We start from the raw sequence: 24,978 nt of genomic DNA, 5'->3' as shown, positions 1-24,978 counted from the left end.
TTCAATAAAAGTTTTGATTGGGGGCAGAGAAAAGTTATTGCATGGTGTACAATGCCTCAAAGACTCAATTCCTCCATCTGTCAACTCGACACAACCTTCCAGACAACTACCCCCTCTTCTTCAATGACACTCAACTGTCCCCTTCTTCCACACTAAATATCATCGGTCTGTCCTTTACCCAAAATCTTCACTGGAAACTTCACATCTCATCTCTTGCTAAAACGGCTTCTATGAAGTTCGGCGTTCTGAGGCGTCTCCGTCAGTTTTCTCACCCCAACTGCCAGCTCTGTAGAAGGGGTTTATCCATCCTTTTATGTAGTACTCTTCGCATGTTTGGGGGAGGGTTCCACTCACACAGTTTTGTTAGATAGGATGGAATCAAAAGCTTTTCGTCTCATTAATTCCCCTCCTTTGACTGACTGTCTTCAGTGTCTTTCTCACCGCCGGAATGTTGCATCTCTTGTCATCTTCTATCGCTATTTTTATTATTTCTTTTTACGTTATGACCTATGGCGCCTGTGGGCATACTTGAAGAGTATATGTGGGAACCGCTGTTAAGCTTCCGCCCTTTAGTGGCGCAGGCAACTTCATTTACAGTGGTAACCATAGTAAGGGCCATATCACCATTTAAGCACAGCTTTGTTGTATAGAACCTGGGTATCATGGTGACATGTAGGTAACTTTAAGCCACTCGACAAATGGCAAAGTGTTTTAAGGCTGTACGTGGTGGGATTCGAACCTACGCGTGGACGTCTGCCGGATCCCACGCTCACCACCTTATCCAGTACGACACCGCCACCCTAACTCTTTCTAACTGCTCTTGTGATCTTGCTAACTGCATGACTCTCCCCCTTCTGCTGCTTCGCTACATAAAGCTTTCTTCGTCCTCTCACTCCTACTCTGTCCAATTCTTTAATGTAAAGTTAATCAGTATTCTCAATCATTCATACTTTTCCCTGGTAAAGTAAAAAAAATCATTCATACCTTTCTCTGGTAAACTCTAGAACTCCCTGCCTGTGTCTGTATTTCTAACTTTGCATTACGTGGCTTAATTTTTTGAGAGAGGTTTCAAGACATTTATCCCTGTCTTTTGGCTAACCCTTCGAATCTGTAAGGGGACCGGCAACCAAGTGGGACTTTTTTGTTGCCCTTGGTCAGTTTTCCCCTCTTTCATAAAACACACACACACACACACACACACACACACACACACACACACACACACCGCGTGGTGTAGTGGTTAGCACGCTCGACTCACAATCGAGAGGCCCGGGTTCGAATCCCGGAAAGCGGCGAGGCAAATGGGCAAGCCTTTTAATGTGTGGTCCCTATTAACCTAGCGGTAAAAATAGGTACGGGATGTAACTCGAGGGGTTGTGGCCTCGCTTTTCCGGTGTGTGGAGTGTGTGATGTGGTCTCAGTCCTACCCGAAGATCGGTCTATGAGCTCTAAGCTCGCTCCGTAATGGGGAAGACTGGCTGGGTGACCAGCAGGAAACCGAGGTGAATTACACACACACACACACACACACACACACACACACATCTGGCCCCTCTCACTTTAAGGATGAATGAGACAAATGCGAGAAAACATTTGATTTACTTTTTTTCATATAATTAAGAAACACTACATGGTCATTGTCATGCAACACATATACATATTCTTTTCCTATAAGAGGATCAGTTATATCAAATTGTAGTATTATATGTTTCTGTTTTTTCTTTGAAATTAATTTAATTAAGCCTTTACATCAATCTTCCCTTATGTATGTGACTATTTTTCTTTTCATTTTTCCTTCTTTTCAAAATGTAGCATAATATTCTTTTCATATACTACTTTGTTCATTATGATTTTTTAATTATATTGACATTTTTATTTCATTAAGCAAGGAAAAATTGGTCTGCAGATATAAATGTAATGTTCTAAATCATTTGTTTCTTAATACAGTTAGTGCGGCAAGGATATTATTTTTGTGATTATATGAGCGAGTCTCTCGAAAACATAAAAAAAAAAAATCAATTCTGAATTACGGTAATGTGCCACGACCAGGCTTTGTGGGGAATCTTCCAGAGTGGTGTCAGGTCTTAGACGAGAGGATAAGATGCTTGTGTCGCAATACCGCAGTTATTATTCCTGTTGCGGGACATCTTGATGTATCCCTTATCACCCCAGGACTCGTTCCAGGAGTTCTTCACCAGCCAGTACTCACTAGAGTCAGTACCGTAACCCACCGCAAGAACTCCATGATCCAGGAATGTCGACGAGCAATGTTCATCATAATAGATTCCTGGAAATAATATTAGATAAAGAGAAACGTGGAGACTTGTCGGTTGCTCTGCTATTGTGTCTGTATTGTGACATTACTGACGTACAATTTTCCTTAGCGAGAGAGAGTTAAGTCATGGTGTGAAATCCGATACACTGCCCATACTAACGGCCATATTCAGAAACGTCTTGCTTTCTCACCACGACAATGTTTCAAGTCCCCATAAACAACTAGCCGGGTTTTCAAGACAGCTTCTCCTTATGACCAACTAAAAATCTTGCTAATCCATCACTAGAACCATAAAAATACGCTTAAGAAAGTGAGTATCTTCATCTAGAGCTTTTAGAAATAGTCGTCGTGAGAGCAAAGCGTTTCTGAATATGTCTCGTTAGTAACTCCCATTATGTATTGTGTTTCCTCTAGTTTGAAGTCTTTTGCGGCAGTCTTCTGGTAAAGAAAACTTCACAACTCATTAGGACACTTAGATCCAACCTCTTATCACAAACATTCTCCCACTCTCCTCTGCATCAGCTGCACTCATTTTACATTCACGCACTTTCTTTGACTCAACCATGCATTAGAGTTGCCATTTTTATCTTCTCCCTCACTCAGCGCTGTCTCGAATTGAAATACAGAGATAAGGATCATAATAACCTGTTCTGATTTTAACAAAATGAGACAGCTAATAGTTTGTAAGCAAATGGATATACTTAATTTAGATTAAGGAAACACTAATTGCAATAGAGGTGAGTTGAGCAGGATACTTAACTAAAGCTATGCCCGTACTGATACCTATGTTTTCTAAAAGTCTGAGGCTAGTCCTTTGATTGCTATTACAGGATGTGGCTTATGATTTTTATCTGAGTAGTTGTAGATAAGTAAAGATAAGTAAAAAAAAAAATCACATACACAGAAACGCTTGAACTCCTTGACTTAGATAGCTGTCTGTGGGATATTTGGAAACTAGAGTGTGAATATGCATGACTGTTCTTTTTAAACTTAACCCCTTCAGTACCATGACGCGTTTTCCTGTTCATTGCGCTTACTATTTGGTGATTTTCTACAGCTTCAAAAACTCATGTAGGGATTAAAATAGTGAAGACTGTGGCCATTAATCTTCTGGCCTCCATAGACCCTTTCTGAAGTCAATAAAATCGTCTAATCATACCCAGAGCTCACGGTAAAAATGCGTTTCAGTACTGAAGGGGTTAAGAGGAAGATATAGCACCCAGAGTAGTCGTGCTGATACTCACCACTGCTATAAAAGTGGAAAGTGGGTCGGGAAGCGTCGATAGCAACAGAGATGGGTCCCTTCTTTGCTACAGCATGCTGGAGATCTTTTTCACTGTCCTTCTGTATGTCAACATAACCAGTGAGGGTGGCGCCAACGTCTCCAGCCTTGAAGCGGCACGGGCCGTTCTGAGCATAATGGAGAGAAACACGTGGGATTTTCCGCCATTACAAGAGAAAAAGATCGAACCTTCCTGGACTAAAAAGACTGGTCAAGGAAGTAATATTGGGTAAGAGTAGGTCTGGATATGGGTGAGACTCTCTAAAAAAAGGACTCAGTAAGATGAAGACTCGGTAATAGTAAGATTGTATAAGGGTAATATTGAGTCAAACTAGCTAAGATAAAACTGCGTAAGAATCGGTAATGATAAGACTGAGTGACAAAATAAAGACTAGTAGGGTGAGACTGAATAAGACTGAGGAAGGATGATAATCAATTGAGGTTAATCAAAGAATAAGAATGAGGAAGTGTAAGACTGGTGAAGTCACATAAGTAGTACAGTTGCGTATCTACATCTGTGCACTCACCTTGGCTTCGTAAGGGTAAGACTGCTCGGTGTCAATGCCGTTGTTGTTCTTGATGTACCTGAAGGCATTGTCCATGAGTCCGCCGCCGCAGCCGAAGTTACCGTACTTGTCAGAGCAGTCAACAAGGTTTTGTTCTGAGAGGCTCACCAGTTTCTTAGAGGCAAGGAAATGTTGGCCCTCCAGGGAACCGGTCTGTAGGAAAGACCAACACTCAGCGCTCCGCCGTAAAGCCTCATTATAGATGGATAAGACAACAGTTCTCTTGTACGCCTTTCTCCTTGAGCTGTATAGGAACTTTCTTTTCTTGCATGATCTTAATTGTATTTTTTCAGGGGTCAATTTTCTAAAGTTATATGATTTTTTATTACATTCTAATCTATCTCCTCGATTTCTGTTCATAGTTCAAAATCCTTGGCGTGCGGTCCCTCATAACCCTGATGTTACGGCGCTTGAACTGAATCACTTGATTACTTCACACTTAAGCCACTGAACAAAGAAAACTATCGTAACCACTAACTGGTGTAGGGTAAAGGAAGAGTCACCTATCTAACTTTATGAGACGCTCCTGAAACAATTTTAACCTCACTAGGATTTTCGTTTGAACTGCGCGCGTGTTTGTTCCGCGGTGAAACCTCAGTCGATTGCCTCACTCCAGGCCATATTGACCCTGACCTTCCTGGCAGCAACATATCTCTTGAGGTCGTCTACCAACCCTGTGTTCAGCCCTCTTAACAGGAATAGTGTTGTACTAAGATCTATGCATACTTTGGAAGTGTGTGTATAACTTAATGACCATAATATCCTGTTGAAGTGTGTGAAAAGGTTAGCAGGTTATGTCCTTTACGGAGGGAACCAAGGGGGAAGCCAAAAATGTACCAAGGTCTTTAGTTTGGAGTTTGGTTATATCTGATAGTACTAATGTTCTATCGTGTGTGACTACCTGGTGGAGGCCGCCTTGGCCCAAGCAATTGGCATAAAATTGTGTTGGGAAGTACCGGTATCAGTGAGAATGTGATAAGGGGCAGCTGTGTGTGCACGGTATGATTGTATGATTGGTGTAATTAAATACATGTATCAAACCTCAGAAAGTCTGTTAGTTCTGGTCCCTTGCCCCTGGGCAGCCCTGGTTGCAACTTTATCTGTAACACCGACCACTTCTGAGCCTTGCCACTCGCTACTTACTACCGCTACCACGGGGTAACGACTTCACCGCTACACCCACATGTGCACCACCCCGCTAGCTGGGCACCAGTCCATGCATAGTATCCCTTCTTCACCCTCTCATGCCACCCAACATTCATCAACTCACCGTGGAGAACGCCCAACAGGAACCACACGCCTTCTGGTCCTTCACTGGGGTGACGGCGCCCTCCTTGCGCCAGTCCACAGTTTTGGGAAGTTCCTCTTCCTTGGATTGGTGAAGGATCATGGTGTGGCGTCTCTGGCTCCCTCGGTACCCGTTCATCATATGGTTGATCTCGTCTGTGGTCTGTCAGAAAGGCAATATTGCACAGCAGAACACTTAAAAACTAAGATATGACTGAATGGATAATGGTTAACAATGGATATAAGGACAAGTGAACATATAAATGAAATAGGAAACGAAGAACAAGAAATAATGAAATCAGAGAGAAGAGAGGAAAATATGTTTGAGCGAGGAAGTGAAGGAGTGAGAGAGTGCAAGGGCAAGCAAGTGTAACTAATACTCTTATCTTTGTATTTCATCCGATGATGAATAGTAATGAAATAAATGTAAAAACTTTTATGACTTAGTTACTAGTTTTAGCCAATTAATTCAGAATAAGAGAGAGGTGTAGAGACATTTGTCCCTGAGTTTTTACTAATTCTTTTGATTCTTTTATGGAGACTACAATTCAAGTGGGCCTATTTTTTCTAATATTCTTTTTTTTGCCCTTGGTAGTTCTCCCTCTTACATAAAGAAAAAATCAGAATGTGCAGAGTGAAAAAGAAAACAAAATCTTTATTATTAATTGAGCTTCTAGTAATTCACCAGTACAAAAAAAAAAGAGTACAAGTGTAGAAAGCTTGAAGTTGAGCTACCAAGATAGGCATAAACTGTTGCTGAGACCGTCTAACAAATGCTGAAGTATCAGAAGAGACTAAGAGCACGTATTTGTCACACAAGCGCCAGTCGCTCTGCTTACCAGATCACCAAACTGATTCATCTTGAGCGTGAAGGTGACGAGGCCGTCCTCAAATTTCTTGTTATGATTGTCGATGAATTCTTGGTTCTGCTCGAACACCGACTTGCGGTACTCCTCCTCCTGGCTGCTTCTGTACTGCTTGCCGAACTGTGTCTGTTCAGTGATGGGAGTGAGGAGGTGACGTTTCGAGGTGACATAAAAAAGGCACGCATATGACATTTTGTATCATTCAAGAAGTATTCTTAAAAGGATTTACCTTGAAGCGTTGCCATTCATTGTAAGAGGGCGTGGCGGCCGCCAGAACCACAGTACAGGCCAGCAGGACAAAGGCTTTCATCTGCAGTCACAAGATACATTTCCTTACAATCTTTAGAGTTTGTTACAAGACGATGTGGAGACATTACATCACTTGCTTCTCTCTTAGAGTGCTTTACTTATGTTGTAGGAAATGCAATGACAATCCTTACACTTCTTTACACAATAAACAACATCGGGATGTTATATATTATAATAGTAATAATAATTATAATGAAATAATAATGATGATAATAGAAATGATATTGATAACAGTGATAATAGCAGTAATAATGATAGTAATGATATATATATATATATATATATATATATATATATATATATATATATATATATATATATATATATATATATATATTTTTTTTTTTTTTTTTTTTTACATTACAAGGGCACTGGCCAAGGGAAAACAAAGTGTTGGAAAAAAAAAATCCCGCTGGTTGCCAGGCCCTGTTAAGAGGAAAGTAGGAGAAAGAGAAAAAACAAAAAAATCTAAAAGGAGGGTCCAGTTAACGTAAGAGGTGTCTTGACACTCCTCTTTTGAAAGAGTTTAAGTCATAGGCAGGTGGAAATACAGACACAGGTAGAGAGTTCCAGAGTTTACCAGTGTAGGGAATGAAGGAGTGAAGATACTGGTTAACTCTTGCATTAGGAAGATGGACAGAATAGGGATGAGAAGAAGTAGAGAGTCTTGTGCAGCGAGGCCGCAGGAGGGGGAAGGCATGCAGTTAGCAAGTTCAGAAGAGCAGACAGCATGAAAACAGCGGTAGAAGACAGATAAAGATGCAACATTGCGGCGGTGACTTAAAGAATCAAGACAGTCAGTTAGAGGAGAAGAGTTGATAAGACGAAAAGCTTTAGATTCCACCTTGTTTAGTAAAGCTGTGTGTGGATCCCCCAGACATGAGAGCCATACTCCATACACGGGCGGATAAGGCCCTGTACAGAGCAAGCAGCTGGGAGGGAGAAAAATGGACGAAGACGCCACAGGACACCTAACTTCTTGGAAGCTGATTTAGCAAGAGTAGAGATGTGAAATTTCCAGTTTAGATTTTTAGTGAAGGATAGACCGAGTGTGTTTAATGTAGAGGAGAGGGAAGTTGAGTGTTATTGAAGAAGAGAGGATAGTTGTCTGGAAGGTTATGTCGAGTAGATAGTTGTAGAAATTGAGTTTTGAGGCATTGAACAAAACCAGGTTTTCTCTGCCCCAATCAGAAACAAGTGAAAGATCAGAAGTTAGGCGTCCTATAGCATCTCGCCTTGAGTCATTTAATTGTTGTTGGGTTGGGCGTCTGTTGAACGCTGTTGAATAATGCAAGGTGGTATCATCAGCATAGGAGTGGATAGGGCATTGAGTCAGATTTAGGAGATCATTGATGAATAATAGAAAGAGAGTGGGTGATAGGACAGAACCCTGTGGAACACCACTGTTGATAGTTTTAGGGAAGAACAGTGACCGTCTACTACAGCAGCAATAGAACGATCGGAAAGGAAACTGGAGATGAAGGTACAGAGAGAAGGATAGAATCCGTAGGAGGGTAGTTTAGAAATTAAAGATTTGTGCCAGACTCTATCGAAGGCTTTCGATATGTCAAGGCCGACAGCAAAGGTTTCACCGAAGTCCCTAAAGAGGATGACCAAGATTCAGTTAGGAAAGTAAGAAGATCACCAGTAGATCTGCCTTTACGGAAACCATACTGGCAATCAGAGAGAAGGTTGTGAGCTGATAGATGCCTCATTATCTTCCTATTAAGGATAGACTCAAAGGCTTTAGAAAGGCAGGAAATCAAAGCTATAGGGCGGTAGTTAGAAGGATTGGAGTGGTCACCTTTTTAGGGACAGGTTGAATGTGAGCAAACTTCCAGCAAGAAGGATAAATAGAAGTAGAGAGACACAGATGAAAGAGTTTGACCAGGCAGTGAGCGAGTTCGGAAGCACAGTTTTGAGAACAACAGGAGGGACTCCATCCGGACCGTAAGCCTTCCGAGAATCAAGGCCAGAGAGGGCCAGGAAAACGTCTTTATAAAGAATTTTAATTTTAGGGATGAAGTAGTCAGAGGGTGGAGGAGTAGGAGGAATATGCCCAGAATCATCCAAAGTTGAGTTGGTAGCAAAGGTTTGAGCGAAGAGTTCAGCTTTAGAAAAGAAGAGACAGCTGTAGAGCCATCTGGATGAAGTAAAGGAGGGAAAGACGAAGAAGTAAAGTTGTTAGAGATATTATTGGCTAGATGCCAGAAATCTCGAGAGGAGTTAGAATTGGAAAGACTTTGACATTTTCTATTGATGAAAGAGTTTTAGTAAGTTGGAGAATAGATTTGGCATGATTACGGGCAGAAATATATAGGGCATGAGTTTCAGCAGTTGGATGGCTACGGAACCGTTTGTGAGCCGCCTCTCTATCATTGACAGCACGAGAACAAGCAGAGTTAAACCAAGGCTTTTTAGCTTTAGGGTTAGAGAAAGTATGAGGAATGTATAGCTCCATGCCAGAGATAATCACCTCTGTTATGCGCTCGGCACAAAGAGAAGGATCTCTGACATGAAAACAATAATCATCCCAAGGAAATCAGAATAGTACTGCCTTAGTTCCTCCCACTTAGCAGAGTTAAAATGCCAGAAGCACCTCCGCTTAGGCGGGTCCTGAGGCTGCACTGGAGTGATAGAACAGGTAACGGAAATTAGATTGTGGTCGGAGGAGCCCAACGGAGAGGAAAGTTTAACAGAGTAAGCAGAAGGGTTGGAGGTTAGGAAAAGATCAAGAATGTTGGGCGTGTCTCCAAGGCGGTCAGGAATACGGGTAGGGAACTGCACTAGCTGCTCTAGGTCATGAAGGATAGCAAAGTTGAAGGTTTGTTCACCAGGTTGGTCAGTGAAAGAAGATGAAAGCCAAAGCTGGTGGTGAACATTGAAATCCCTAAAATGGAGATCTCAGCAAAAGGAAAGTGAGATAAGATGTGCTCCACCTTGGAAGTCAAATAGTCAAAGAATTTTACATAGTCAGAGGAATTAGGTGAGAGGTATACAGCACAGATGAATTTAGTTAGAGAGTGACATTGAAGTCTTAGCCAGATGGTAGAAAATTCTGAAGATTCAAGATTGTGGGCACGAGAGCAAGTGGTGTCGTTACGCACGTATGCGCAACATCCAGCTTTGGATTGAAAATGAGGATAGAGCAAGTAGGAGGGAACAGAAAAGGGGCTGCTGTCAGTAGTCACAGACAACTGTGTTTCAGTTAGGAAGAGAAGATGAGGTTTAGTAGAGGAGAGGTGGTGTTCCACAGATTGAAAATTAGAACGAAGGCCACGAATGTTGCAGAAATTGATAGTGAAAGTATTAGATGAAGTGTCAAGACACCCAAGGTCGACAGCAGAGGGCAGTCCGACCTGGGGACATTTATGGTCCCTCCCAGAGGGGACTCCGAGGCAGGGCGTGGTGAAGCCATTATTAAATTTTGATTTGAAGAGAGTGTAAAAGTGTAAGGTGTTGTAGTGTAGTGTAGGAAGTAGTAGAAGTTGTCTTTAGAGGGCAGGCTGCAGCTGCTCAATTGTATAAATGAGACCACAAAGGGAACCGGGAAGAGAGGACACGGGGAATCACTCAGTCTGCAGCACTGCCTACATCCCCGTAAGTACCTCTCCTGGAGTATTCCACCGGGCGGCAGGTGACTATATATATATATATATATATATATATATATATATATATATATATATATATATATATATATATATATATATATATATATATATATATAATATGATGGTTTAGGTGGGGGATGGGCAAAATGAAGGCGGTGACAATGCACATGGTAATCAGTACTCACCTTTGCAGTGTGTGATGAGTGTCCAGGCACACTAATGTTATATAGCAGCCGGCATAGCCCTGCTGGTGGGAGGCGGGCCACCTGTCACGTACAATGTTCAAGGGTCAGAGCCCGCTCATTTTGTTCTTTGTACTATCAAACCTTATGCTACTAATTCCATTCCTCCCCTCCCCCTTCTCTCTCTCACTCTCTCTCTCTCTCTCTCTCTCTCTCTCTCTCTCTCTCTCTCTCTCTCTCTCTCTCTCTCTCTCTCTCTCTCTCTCTCTCTCTCTCTCTCTCTCTCTCTCTCTCTCTCTCTCTCTCTCTCTCTCTCTCTCTCTCTCTCTCTCTCTCTCTCTCTCTCTCTCTCTCTCTCTCTCTCTCTCTCTCTCTCTCTCTCTCTCTCTCTCTCTCTCTCTCTCTCTCTCTCTGTGTGTGTGTGTGTGTGTGTGTGTGTGTGTGTGTGTGTGTGTGTGTGTGTGTGTGTGTTTTCTTATTCATACACTTTATGTATTGATTAACGAATACATCGTTTTGTTCATCAGTTTGATATCATAAACGTTTGTGGAGCATTTGTCGGCAATACTGAGATTACGGATCTTGTTTTTGCGATGATGCAGTAATCTTTGCTGAGTCCCTGGAGGTTCTGGTAATGGCTCTAGGGCAGTGTTATTCACTAATTTTTGCAAGGGAGCCACTTGGGTTAAACACATTCATTGAGAGAGCCGCAGCTAGTGCAAGCTAGCATAACTCAACTAGATTAAATAGTACTAGTGCAATATAGTAAATAAGATCAATTAGACATGATAATATTAGCCTATATATCTTGTCATTAAGAGCAAAATAAAGACCAAACTTACTTAATGCTGTGATGAGTGGATGTCTGCTTTTTTTGTTTTTATTCATTTATCTATTTATTTTTCGAGAGCCGTAAACTGAATCATCGCGAGCCGCGCAATGAATACCATTGCAGTCTAGAGGCACTGCACGAGGAGGCGAAGCCCCTGGGACTCCAGGTTTCATTGCCCAAGACCAAGGTTCACGTGTTTGAAGGCTTACTGGATGAAACAGTACAGTCCATCCATGCGTGTGACGAGGACATTGAGATCTTGGAAAACTTCACATACCTTGGTATAGTATAGTGCGTATAGTATAGTAGTGGTATAGTGTAGTGCGTAACGACGGTGGGTCGAGCCAGGAAGTTGTATGGCAGATTGGCCTGGCTCACGGTGTTATGGACTCGCTCAACATGCGAGTTTTTGGAGTTGTCAGTACCTGTGCAGATGGACGAAGATTCGGATTTTCAAGTCGCTGGTGATCCCTGTCTTACTCATGCGGTTGTGAGACATGGACACTGAACACCTATCTGAAGAGGCGAACTGATGTCTTTGATACTAGATGCCTTCGCAGGATCATGGAGTACCGCTGGTATGACTTTGTGTCAAATCACAGATTGCTCCGTGAGACTGATTTGAGGCCGATTACCAGCATAGTCCGTCAACGCCAACTGCGACTATATGGGCATGTGGCACGCTACCCGGAAGCCAATCCTGCATATCGAGTTGTCTCCGAAAGGGATAACCCAGCATGGAGGAGGCCAAGGAGACGTCCACAGAACTCATGGCTGCACCAAGTCAATGCCTCTTGCTGGAAGTTACTTGGCATGGGAAGGGAGCCTGCATGGAAACTCGCGAGGCGTGACTGCCTAGAGGGGCGCCATAGGGTAGGCAAGGTGATGCGCCCCCAGGTGTATGCCCTCCGTGATTGATTGATGTTCCTTTGTCCCTCAGGCACAAGTTACCAAAGTAATAGCTTATGCACCAATCAAGTCTCCAATCTACTTTTCTACGATAAAGATGAGATATATTCTCGACACGACATAGCATTGACTTGTCCTTTGTCGCTTGAGAGGAAGGTTGTTGGAAAGAAAGCTTTGTTCTCTCTCTATCCTGTTTTCCTACATGGATGGACTCGTAGGTTGACATTCGCTGTAAACAAATCTACAGATAACATAGCGGCCGATAGACCAATTGGCACCCAGCTATCTGTTTCTCTCTCTCTCTCTCTCTCTCTCTCTCTCTCTCTCTCTCTCTCTCTCTCTCTGTCCTGTTGTTGTTGTTGTTGTTATTGTTATCGTTGTTGTTGTTGTTATTGTTGTTGTTGTTATTAACATTAACAATAATAGTAACAATAACAATAATAAAAATAATAATAATAATAATAATAATGATAATAATAATAATAATGATGATGATAATAATGGTAATGATAATAATCATGATAATAATAATAATAATAATAATAATAATAATAATAATGATAATAATAATAATAATAATAATAATAATAATAATAATAATAATAATAATAATAATAATAATAATAATATTATTATTATTATTATTATTATTATTATTATCATTATCATTATCATCATTACACACACACACACACACACACACACACACACACACAAAGCGCCAAGGTGGGAGAACCCTGCTGGTTTCCTCGCAGATAGCCGAGGCAACAACCTGTATACACGTAGAGGCAGTTCTCATGCTGGTGCTGCTGCACTCTGTTGAGTAACTTGTTGAGTAAGAGGCAACCACGGCGAACTTGAAAAAGAACACAGTGAAGTAGCAATAAATCATAACTGCATTCCGAATAAAAATTGTCATATTACACATGACTATCTGTTCACATACTTATAATCAGAGAGAGAGAGAGAGAGAGAGAGAGAGAGAGAGAGAGAGAGAGAGAGAGAGAGAGAGAGAGAGAGAGAGAGAGACAGACAGACAGAGAGAGAGAGAGAGAGAGAGAGAGAGAGAGAGAGAGAGAGAGAGAGAGAGAGAGCATTTTTGCTGATGTACAAAATATCAGTTATGAATAGCAGTTCAAGTATGTTGTTACTTGCCGAGATAAGAAAGGGCGGATAAGCAATAATACAGTATTTGTGCACTGGAACAGGTGGGAAGGTCTCAGCCACGCTTCAGTACTCCTTGACATAAGCGACCCGCCTTGCACTGTGTTGCTGACCAGGTGCAATTTTCTCAGCTATCCTTGTACTGCCTGGCACACGCTCTCTCTCTCTCTCTCTCTCTCTCTCTCTCTCTCTCTGTTTCAACATGTTTATTTTCGGGAGTAAAACTATAATTAAGAGCATCGTTGTCGCAGGAAATGCGTGCAGCATTTCAGTTCAATTTGTGTATATTTTGCAGGAATTAGATTGCAGAAATAGAGAACTGGAGATTATCGGTGGTGATCAGTAGTTAGAGGAAACAAGTGATGTAATTAGAGAAAATGTTCTGAACCTTCTGAGAAAGCCACACAGAGGACATTTTAGATATAGTGCTAGTAAATAAGCATGACTTTATTTAGAAGTTTGAGGTAAAATGGCAGCTTTAGGTGACGGTCATGAAATGGGATACAACATGAAATTCATTTAGTGCAGCTAACAGACAAAACTGCAGAGGTGATAAAATCCCATTTGGACTATGATGTCCCGCACCTTGTTCATGGGGCGCTGCATGGATACTCGCACGCTTGTATTGCTACAGAATGCCCTGCAGGGCCTGGCCGCCGCGTACAAGCACGACGTGATGGCATGCCGCCGCCTCACCCTATTTTGGCTTACTGCCGCGCGAGCTTATCATCCTGCAGAGGGCTCTTGATGACCCGCCAGCGGCCTCCATCTGGTTTCGGGATTGCTTAAGGACGACTTCCTCTTCCTTCCCGATCTTTGGTGCAGGCACGATGACACGGGACCGTTCTCCAGCTGCAGCCTGCGCATTGTTCCTCACCGGGTATCTTATTCAGAAACAATCATGGAGGTCAGTAGACAATGCCGAGAGAAGAGGACAGTGACGGGCTTCTTGACTAATGGCGTGATTACAGGACGTTAAGGAAGTGCCTAGGAAGAGTCCAAACAGAAGAATCATTTTATGCAATATCTGGATTTGAACACTCAGATCTACACCTCAGTGTGCCTTTATTTATTGCTGTTTTGTTGTCCTCGTGTCTGTGCACTCACAACCTACATACAAAAGATCAAGCTACTTCTGGGAAGGACACAGGAGATGATATAACAGACGGGACATAGAAAAAGTTCTTCAAATCAGTAGCCACGAAGAACCAGAAATAATGAGTTCAAGGTTGAAATAATTAGGTTTAATTAAGAAAGAGATGGGAAGGAACTGGCTCTCAATCAAAGTGGTAGATAAATGGGACGGACTCAGTAAATAGGTTATTAATGCTAAGTTAATAGAGAGCTTTAAAACAAGATTAGACAAATACACGGTGCGGGATGATAGGCGGAAATAGTAGGTATGTTCCTACAGGGAATGCCACGTGAAGGCCAGATGGCCTCTTGCAGCTTCTCCCATTTTCTTGTGTTCTTATGAGTCAGATTTCAACATATGAACATCACAATAGTGTGTAGGCGGGTTCAGACAGTAGTTAGGATTATCATGGGAGAGGAATGGCATCAGAGGCCTCTCTATAGAAATTAGATTACTGTGAAGTGAAGTGGGTGGAGTTATTGTTACAACGGAAATTGAGTATCACGTACAAAACAATCCCTACTACAGAGAAATGAGTCGGCGTTGATTACCCTCAGACTGTAATGTTACATAAGTTTAGATAAGGAAATTCATAAGAGAAGAATAAATGAAAATTTATGAGGCTGCCCTGAAGGGTTGACCTGCTGGCGCTGTTATCTCTATGAAGTTTTCACTCTGAACATTGTTAAGGCACCAAGTTGCATGTAATCCGCCACGAAATCATTCCTCCACCGAGCCATTCTCTCCGATGACGTGTGCAGGACCAAGGCTTCTGTAGGTACTCTGTAGACCTCGTGCAGGACATCACGTGGTAACGTCACCTGGTGCACGTGTCGGACTTCTCATTGCCTCCCTCACCGCCGCCACATCTGTCCACCGATAAGTATCTGTTAAATTGTCATGTTACTGATAATACTCTCTCGTTTCGATACTGTCCAGCTGTCCTTAAGGGTCTTGCAAAATTTAATGAATGCACCTCATGGTGACCTAGCTACACGGTACATGGTGTTAATGAGAGTAGAAGTACAGGAAGATGTGCATGAAATGGCAAACATAAATGGATTGCAAGTTGTATGGTGTATGAGAATGGCCAAGAGAAATCAAAATGAGTGTGAATGGGTCTTAACGAGGGTCAGTAGAGTGAGACCTGAATGGGATGTAAGGATATGGAAGAATGGGAAGTGAAGTGTGTGTAACTGAATGAATGGAAGAATAGAATAGATCGAAACTTCTCTGAAATGTTAGCCACAACAAGGAGAAAGAGACCCCGATGTATATGTAAAAGGTGGTATGATGTAGCCTGGCTAGCGAATTTTCTTACGAACGAGTGCTCATTGGAAGGATGAGAATGCAAGGAGCTACAGAATGTCTGAATCCCGCAGCAAAGTGTGCCAGATGTGTGACATGGGAGAGGACAAGTTGAACATAAGAAAGATAGGAGGGAGATAATGCAAGTGATTCTGACTAAATTAGGGTATGATAGGAATGAAAGAGTGGAGAAGACAGGAAGGGAATGGATGGAATGGTAATTTTATACTGGGACTGTGTAGAGACGAATGAAAGGATGACTGAGTTTGGGAAGGTTTCTGGAAAGAATATGGCGTGTCATATTCTTTCCAATTAATGTACAGGATATTGTTCACCTTAATTTTTCTTTTTATTTTTGGTCTGTCTTATACAGGAGATGTCCATCCAAAGGACATCTCGAGCCACCTGTCAGTGTTCCCAAATCTAGTATATTTTATGATCTTAGCATAGTTTCAACTGAAATTCTGTTCTAGCAAAAATTTTTTAGCGTAACTGACTTTTTACCATAATTTGAAAGTTATTCTGTTATATTTGAAATATTTTGAACACATTCCTTTCTTACAAACTCCCTAACTACTAAAAAAAATAAATAAAGGCGAATATCCTACCGCGCGACATTTGATCAAGATCTTCCTGTCCAACTGACGGAATATATATATGAATATATATATATATATATATATATATATATATATATATATATATATATATATATATATATATATATATATATATATATATATATATATATATATATATATATATATATATATATATATAGGTAGGTAGAAAGATAGATAGATAGATATATATACATTTTTTTTTTTTGCAAGAGGGAGAGCTGCCAAGGGCAACAAAATATTAGCAAAAAAGGCTCACTGAAATTGCAGCATCCCTAAAAAGACTTCAAAGAATTAGCCAAAAGCCTGGGACAAATGTCTTAACACCTCTCTCTTAAAAGAAGTCAAGTCGTAGGAAGATGGAAATGCAGAAGCAGGTAGCGAGTTTCAGAGTTTACCAGTGAAAGGTATGAATGATTGAGAATACTGGTTAACTCTTGCATTAGAGGGTTGGACATAATAGGGATGAGAAGAAGAAGAAAGCCTTGTGCAGCGAGGCCGCGGGAGGAGGGGAGGCATGCTCTTAAGAAGATTAATAGTACAGTTAGCATGAAAATAGCGGTAAAAAATAGAAAGAGATGCAACATTTCGGCGATGAGAAAAAGGCTGAAGACAGTCAATCAGTTGATGAGACGAAAAGCTTTTGATTCCATCCTATCTAATAAGGCTGTATGAGTGGAACCGCCCCAAACATGTGAAAAGTACTCCGTACAAGGACGGATAAGGCCCTTCTACAGAGTTAGCAGTTGGAGGGGCGAGAAAAAACTGGTGAAGACTCCTCAGAACGCCTATCTTCATAGAAGCTGTTTTTACCAAGAGATGAAATATTAAGTTTCTAATTAAGATTATGAGTAAAGGACAGACCGAGGGTATTCAGTGTGGAAGAGGGAGACATTTGAGTGTCATTGAAGAAGAGGGAATAGTTGTCTGGAAGGTTGTGTCGAGTTGATAGATGGAGGAATTGAGTTTTGAGGCATTGAAAACTACTAAGTTTTCTCTACCCCAATCAAGGGTTGGTCGTCTCTGAAAACACGTGGAAAAATGTAGGGGTGGTTCATCAGCGTAGGAGTGGATAGGGCAAGAAGTTTGGTTAAGAAAGTCATTAATGAATAACAGAAAGAGAGTGGGCGACAGAACAGAACCCTTAGGAACACCATTGTTAATAGATTTAGAAGAAGAACAGTGGCCATCTACCACGGCTGCAATAGAAAGGTCGGAAAGGAAACTTGAAATAAAGTTGCAGAGAGAAGGATAGAAATCGTAGGAGGGCAGTTTTGAAATCAAAACTTTGTGCCAGATTCTACAAAAAGCTTTTGATATGTCTAACGATACAGCAAAAGTTTCACCGAAATCTCTAAAAGAGGATGACCAAGACTCAGTAATGAACACCAGAAGATCACCAGTAGAGCGACCTTGACGGAAGCCATACTGGCGATCAGATAGAAGATTGTGAAGTGACAGATGTTTAAAAATTTTCCTATTGAGGATAGATTAAGAAACTTTAGACAAGCAAAAGATTAAAGCTATAGGACGGTAGTTAGAGGGATTAAAACCCTTTTTAGGAACAAGATAAATGTAGGCAAACTTCCAGCAAGAAGGGAAGGTAAAAGTCAATAGACATAGTTGAAATATTTTTCTTTTTTTTATGTTAGGGTTTAGGCCAGAGAGAGCATGCAAAACATCATTACGGAGAATTTTGATGGAAGACAAAATGGTCAGAGGGAGGAGGAGAGGGAGAGACAGGCTCAAAATCATCCAAGGGGGAGTATTTAGGAAAGGTTTGAGAGAAGAGTTCAGCGTTAGAGACAGAAGAGATGGCAGTAGTGCCATCAGGACGAAATAAAGGAGGGAAAAATGAAGAAGCAAAGTTATTGGAGATATTTCTATCAAAATGCCAGAGGTCACGAGAGGACTTAGAGTTTGAAAGATTTTGACATTTTCTATTTATGAAGGAGTGTCTGGCATGTTAAAGAACAGACTTGGCATGATTCCGGGCAAAAATATAAAGAGCATGAGATTTAGGAAATGGAAGGCTCAATTTCCTTTTGTGGGCAACCTCTCTATCATGTATAGCACGAGAACAAGCTGTGTTCAACCAATGTTTAGAAGGTTTAGGTTGAGAAAAAGAATGAGGAATGTACGCCTCCATGCCAGACGCTATCGCCTCTTATACGTTCAGCAGTAAGAGATGGGTCTCTGACACAGAAACAGTAATCATCCTAGAAAAAATCAGCACACACACACACACACACACACACACACACACACGCCCGGTAGCTCAGTGGTTAGAGCGCTGGCTTCACAAGCCAGAGGACCGGGGTTCGATTCCCTGGCCGGGTGGAGATATTTGGGTGTGTCTCCTTTCACGTGTAGCCCCTGTTCACCTAGCAGTGAGTAGGTACGGGATGTAAATTGAGGAGTTGTGACCTTGTTGTCCCGGTGTGTGGTGTGTGCCTGGTCTCAGGCCTATCCGAAGATCGGAAATAATGAGATCTGAGCTCGTTGCGTAGGGTAACGTCTGGCTGTCTCGTCAGAGACTGCAGCAGATCAAACAGTGAAACACACACACACACACACACACACACACACATATATATATATATATATATATATATATATATATATATATATATATATATATATATATATATACTATATATATTTTTTTTCTTCTTTTTTCTTTTTCTTTTATGTTATGGCCTATAGCGCCTGTAGGCATATTTGAAGATATATGGGAAGCGCTGTTAAGCGCTTCCCATGTTGCACCAGTCGCTCTAGGTCATGCATGGAAGATGGCAAAGTTGAAGGCTAGTTCACCAGGATGGTCAGTGAAGGAAGAGGAAAGCCAAAGCTGGTGGTGAACATTGAAATCTCCAAGGATGGAGATCTCAGTGAGAGGATAGAGGGACAGAATGTGCTCCACTTTGAAGTTAAATAGTTAAAGATTTTTTTGTAGTTAGAGTATAGCTAGGGAAGAGATAGACAGCACAAATAAATTTAGTTAGAGAGTGACTATTGAGCCAGATGGTGGAAATCTTGGTGATTCAAGAGCGAGGGCACGAGAGCAAGTTGAGTCTTTGCGCACATAGACGCAACATCCAGCTTTGGAACGAAAATGAGAATAGAGAAAGTAGGAGGGAACAGAGAAGGGGCTACTGTCAATATCACAGAGGCAGTGGCGTAGTGGATAAGGTGGTGAGCGTTGGATCGGGCAGACGTCCACGTGTAGGTTCGAATCCCACCACATACCGCTTAGAAGCTATGCCATTTGTCGAGTGGTTTAAAGTTACATACATGTCACCATGATACCCAGGTTCTAGGTGGTTACACCAAAGATACGCTTGGGTGGTGATAAGGGCCCTAATATGGGTAGTTTTATGAATAAAATTGACTGTCACTAATGGGTGGAATTTAACAGTACTTCCCACATATATTCTTCAAGTATGCCTACAGGCGCTATAGACCATAACATAAAAAAAAGTTGCCTCAGACAGCTGTGTTTCGGTGAGGAAAAGAAGATGAGGTTTAGTAGAGGAGAGATGGTGTTCTACAGACTGAAAAATTAGATCTAAGACCGCAAATGCAGCAGAAGTTAATGATGAAAAAGTTGATGGAGGTGGCAAGACAATTTGGGTCGCCAACGAGAGCAGTCGGAGTCCCCCAGAAGGGGACTCTGAGGCTGGATTTAGAATCGCCATTATTCAATTTTGAATTTTAAGTGAAGGATTTGTGTGTAGTAAGTGCATGTAGTTTTGTGAGAAGTAGGAGGGTTGTCTTTAGAAGGCAGGCTGTGACTGCCCCTAGAGTTGCGAGACCTCCCCCTAGAGTTGTGAGACACAAAGGGAAACGTTCAGCGAGATCACAACTAGCTTTAATGGAGAGGTCACAACACCCCCTGCACTATTGCTATTAGACCTCGCTGGGAGTAATTAAGTTATCGTTTCGGTAGGTGTCTAATACCTCCTCCTGACGATTATATTCTATACATAATACGTGAGGCTTGTGAGTGGTATATAGCGAGAATGTGTTCATATGGGCGAGTTAAAGTTAAGTGTGTTTTCATTAGTTAGGTTCTCTTATCTGGTTCTATTACCTGGTGGGCTTCCTGTGCCCTTGATTCCGGAAAGGGGCAAGAAGCCGCACTCTGCTGATCCGCCATCCCTTACATTTTTTTTTTTTACGGTAAGGCCTATAGCGCCTGTAGGCACACTTGAAGAGTGTATTGGAAGCGCTGTTCAGCTTCCGCCCATTAGTGGCGCAGGCAATTTTACTTATAGTGGTACCCATATTAGGGCCCATATCACCGCCCAAGCTCATCTTGAGTGTAACCACCTAGAACCTGGGTATCATGGTGATATGTAGGTAACTTTAAACCACTCGACAAATGGCAAAGTGTTTAAGACTGTACGTGGTGGGATTCGAACCTACGCGTGGACGTCTGCCCGATCCCACGCTCACCACCTTATCCACAATACAAATTGGCCGGGGAGTGCATCATAAGCAACAATAAGTAACAGGGTCAATTAACCTCGTTGATCATAATATTAGAAAAGTAGTTTCCCAAGAGGGGACGATAAAGCGGATTTCAATGACTCGAGACTGGAACATGTAACAACAGACTCAGGGAGGGAATTCCAGAGGCCAATGTTACGTATCGCGAATGAACATTTCCTAATATCTAGGTTGGTGCGTACATGGGCCAACTTGTGTTGATGGCCTCTGGTGGTGTTAGAAGTTGGGTGGAAGAAGTCATTAAAATATAAGGAAGATTTTCCACTTACAATTTGCCACATCTCAATAATATGATTTAATAGTCTCCCTTTCACAGAAAATAAATTCAAAGCTTTAAGGCGATCATAATAGGGTAAATTCTCGAGGACATCAACACATTTAGTCCACCGACGCTGTACTGACTCAAGTACCTTGACATCTTTGATATAACCAAGGTTCCACACGGTTGAGCTGTACTCTAACATAGGGCGTATCTCAGAGATATACAAGGTAGTCATAAATGCACGATCACTGTTAACAGTGGATTTTAACAAGTTATTTGCCACAGCAGAGGCTTTACATGTGATAGTAGAGATATGTTTGTGGAACTTCAATGATGTATCCACAGAAATACCTAAATCCTTTTCTGGTAACATTTCACCCCCTAAGTAATAATGAGCCACAACTTCAAGTCCAGACCAATAAATGCACTTGCGATGAAAGCGAAGGACACCACATTTCGTAGGATTCATTTGTAACCCCTAAGATCTAGCTGCTTGATACAGTGTCCCTATCCCTTTGACAAGTTTCAATACTATCTTTTACTGTTTCTCTGTGTGACAATTGTACCTATGCGTATAGCTTTAAGTCGTCGGCAAAATTTTTGGTTGAGCAATTAACATCATTATTAGAAAAATTAAAATAGAGCAAAAACAGGAGTGGACCTAGACCAGATCCTTGTGGGACTTCACTTACAACGGGGTGGGATCTGCTTACTTTATGATTAACAACAACTCTCATCTCCCTGTTGGTTAAGAATTCTCGTATCGATTTCAATATTTTCCCTATTATCCCTGAATTAGACAATTTCTGATATAGAAATTCATGTACAACTACATCACAGTGGAACCATGCATACTTTGGGATCCGAGGGGTCTCCAAGCGCATGGGTTTGAATCCTGTCCACAGTCCGAGTGTAGGTTGGGCTTCCTTACTCGGGGCAACGGTTTCCTAGCGGGTGGGCTTTGAGATAGGAGGTACCCCAAAAAGTACCCCTTTAGCCCATAAGTTCCCGTGAAAAGCCCACATGGTATAAATAAAAAATAAGAAAAATGCTTTAGAGAAGTAGAATAAGATCAAATCTACTTTACGTCCTTGGTCAATCCATTTAGTAACGTCATTATATGTAAGGAGCAACCGATCTTCTGTGGACCTCCCAGCTCTGAAGCCATATTGGTTGGCATCTAGCAAATTGTTTTAATTTACATAAGAAAATATATGTTCAGAAATTACACGCTCCATTCATTTAGAAAACACACAGGTTAAAGACGTTCAGTGGAACATAACGAGAACCATTTTTTGAAGATAGGAACCATTAATGAGTGTTTCCAGATGTAAGGCACCATAGTATCCAATGATTTCTTAAATATCAGCCAAATGGGATGAGGCAAACTACTTGAACATGACTTTAACCCTTTCACTACGGTGATGCCTATATGAGCGTCATGAAGTTCCAGTAGCAAATACGGTGACGCCTACGTAGACGTCATATTTCTTTTCTGAGCTTTCTTCAGTTCAGTTGTCCCGTATAGTGTGTTGGATACCAACTACACACGCCGTATGCTGAGAGTGGCTGAGTATTGATGGTCAATGAGGCTATACAAGTCATGTTAACCTTGTGGTCTAAATTTAGCAATGAGAGGACATTCCATGATATAGTGACGAAGAGTGTGTCCTCTTGGTGCAGCACACAGCACACACCGGAAGACTTCCCAAAAGTATTTATAGCCTAATCTGAGCCTCATTGCAACCCTGTTACGTGATGCAGTGTGTTTCCCATAGGTATAAGCACAGCTCTGGGAGACACGTGCATAGTGAAGACTGCCTCTATGGCAACAAAGTTCCAACTGATCGCTAATGCTACTATGTACAAAGTCCTTAATGTTACTCTTAACATAGCCCAGAGTGTGCTCAGTGCCAGGGTCCACTGTGTCATCTTGGAGGGCACACTGTGCAAGGCGGTCTGCCTTTTCCTTTAGCGGGATACCTACATGAGAGAGTATCCAGGTGAAATGGACTGTGGCACCAGTACCTTCTAGGGCGTAGATGAGATCAGTACCTTTATTTAACTAGATCACAATCCATGAGGGAGGTGGATTGAAGGGCATACAAAGCAGTCTGACTGTCAACAAAGAAATAAACATTCTTATGTAAAGGTGCCACAATATGGAGCGCCTCCAGAACAGCATACAGTTCTGCCCTAGTGGAAGACGTGTGTGCTGGGAGCCGCCTGAAAACCTCGGTGTCAGTGAAGTGACTGACTGGCAGAGATGTAGTCGCGGATGAACAGCCCACAGCAGGACCTGCTGCCCTTGATTGACCCATCACAATAAACATGAATAGCTTGAACGTGTGGGTACTTGGACAATTCAGTCATGAACATGTCTTGCAACACATGAGGGAGTCAGTCCCTCTTGGGCTGATGCAGAGAGTGAATATCAACACTGACACGGTGAGGGTTCCAGGCGGGTTGGAGCGGTGACGTAACAACATTAATTCAGGCCTCTGCTACACCTACACTTGTCAGTATTCCCAAGATCTTCCAGAGGTATGGTATTGTAGGAGTCCGAGGATCATGATACAGGGGGAGGGGGGGGTCAGTGATCCCTTTAGAAGTTTAGAGAGGCATAGCATCCAACCAAATGTGCGACAATCTTTTGTTTCTTTTTCCTTTATTCATATTCCCCCTGAAATTTTCCCTTCGAACTCCATTGATTATATGGTCTGATATGTCTATGCTTTCATTTAACTAGAAACCCATCTCTTTCTCTTCGGCTTCATTTCCTAATATGTAATCGATTACTGTTTCCACTCCATTTCCTCGCCAGGTCGTCAAGTGTTCTGCTTCCCAGTTCTTTATTGTGGGGTTAATTTCTTCACAGTAATCTAGGAGCATTTTGCCATTCACATTTACCGGTTCATTTTTCATACCAATATGCCCGTTAAAATCATCCATTATTATCCATTTATCATTTTTTACTATTTTCTGTATTTCTGTTAGGACCTTTATATTTCCCTTTCTATTTTCATTTCCTTTTACTCCCATGCAAACTACTGTAATCCACCATTCTTTATTTTCCATTAACTTGACTGTTAGAATATCTCCACATCCAAGGTTATCCCCTTTCCCATTCACTTCTATATCTTTAATCTGTCTTCCTGTTTTTCCTTCGCCTAGAATTCCAACTTCTTTTTTTCTCCAATCATTCTCCCTCCTCCTATTCCTGTCCATCCTCCTTTTTGCCAGACTATTTTTCCATGCCATCCTGTTTCTGCTACTTCTACTACAGCGTTTTCCATCCTTTTCCGACCATAGCACCCCCTGTTGTCATGTCTAAGCAGTCCAGCACCCCTAACTAATATCTTGTTATTAGAAGGGTAAAAGAAAGTAAAGTGTGTGCATCACTTCGTGTGTGTGTGTGTGTGTGTGTGTGTGGTCTATCGCCCCCCCTGACGGGACGCACGGGCTTCACTTTGTTGTTGTTGTTGTTGTTGTTGTTAAGGTTTGTCAGCATCTGCTGACACGGGCCTGTAGAGCCCGTCAAGATAGGGGCGGATTAGTACGAGGGTGTTAAAATAAATGGCGGTGGGTAGTTGGTGACAATAATGTGTGCAAGAAGGCACACATTGTTACCGGCGTCCCCCGGGCTTCTCTTCCCAGCACCCCTTATACTGGGGACAGTGTTACCAGATCACATTTGCAGAATTATGCTAGACTCGGTGTAAATTATGCTAGATTAAGTAAAATTGTGCTAAAGGAGATAAAAATTATGCCAAAATTATGCTAAACAGAAATTGGTTTATTTTATGAATTATAATTACAATACACGGTGAAATTACGTAAATCAATGGATTTCCA

The 24,978-nt window shown here is 41.7% G+C and overlaps 1 protein-coding gene across 2 annotated transcripts; it reads right to left on the bottom strand.

Moving 5' to 3' along the window:
• Nucleotides 1–1,584: 1,584 nt before the first annotated feature.
• Nucleotides 1,585–6,640, bottom strand: LOC123510579 (procathepsin L-like). Of its 2 annotated transcripts, XM_045265857.1 has the most exons (7): nucleotides 6,506–6,640; nucleotides 6,250–6,402; nucleotides 5,394–5,573; nucleotides 4,085–4,276; nucleotides 3,520–3,685; nucleotides 2,255–2,287; nucleotides 1,585–2,186 (listed from the first exon to the last, which is right to left on the bottom strand). In XM_045265857.1, the coding sequence occupies exons 1-7, from the start codon at nucleotides 6,584–6,586 to the stop codon at nucleotides 2,164–2,166; spliced, it is 828 nt and encodes a 275-aa protein (XP_045121792.1). In that variant the 5' UTR covers nucleotides 6,587–6,640; the 3' UTR covers nucleotides 1,585–2,163. The 2 variants fall into 2 exon arrangements, with proteins under 2 accessions (XP_045121792.1, XP_045121791.1); XM_045265856.1 differs by having other exon boundaries at nucleotides 1,585–2,287.
• Nucleotides 6,641–24,978: the final 18,338 nt, after the last annotated feature.

This window comes from Portunus trituberculatus, chromosome 29, assembly GCF_017591435.1.
Source record: "Portunus trituberculatus isolate SZX2019 chromosome 29, ASM1759143v1, whole genome shotgun sequence".
NCBI lineage: Eukaryota > Metazoa > Arthropoda > Malacostraca > Decapoda > Portunidae > Portunus > Portunus trituberculatus.
This window is presented reverse-complemented; position numbering and strand designations above follow the sequence as displayed.

Bases quoted from the DNA above. Each gene is read 5' to 3' on its own strand.
- LOC123510579 (XM_045265856.1), bottom strand. From the start codon at position 6,586: ATGAAAGCCTTTGTCCTGCTGGCCTGTACTGTGGTTCTGGCGGCCGCC. The intron at 3,686-4,084 runs GTGAGTGCACAG...CATTATGCTCAG, and splicing joins CTTACCCTTACGAAGCCAAG to AACGGCCCGTGCCGCTTCAA. The intron at 2,288-3,519 runs GTGAGTATCAGC...TATTATTTCCAG, and splicing joins TTTCCACTTTTATAGCAGTG to GAATCTATTATGATGAACAT.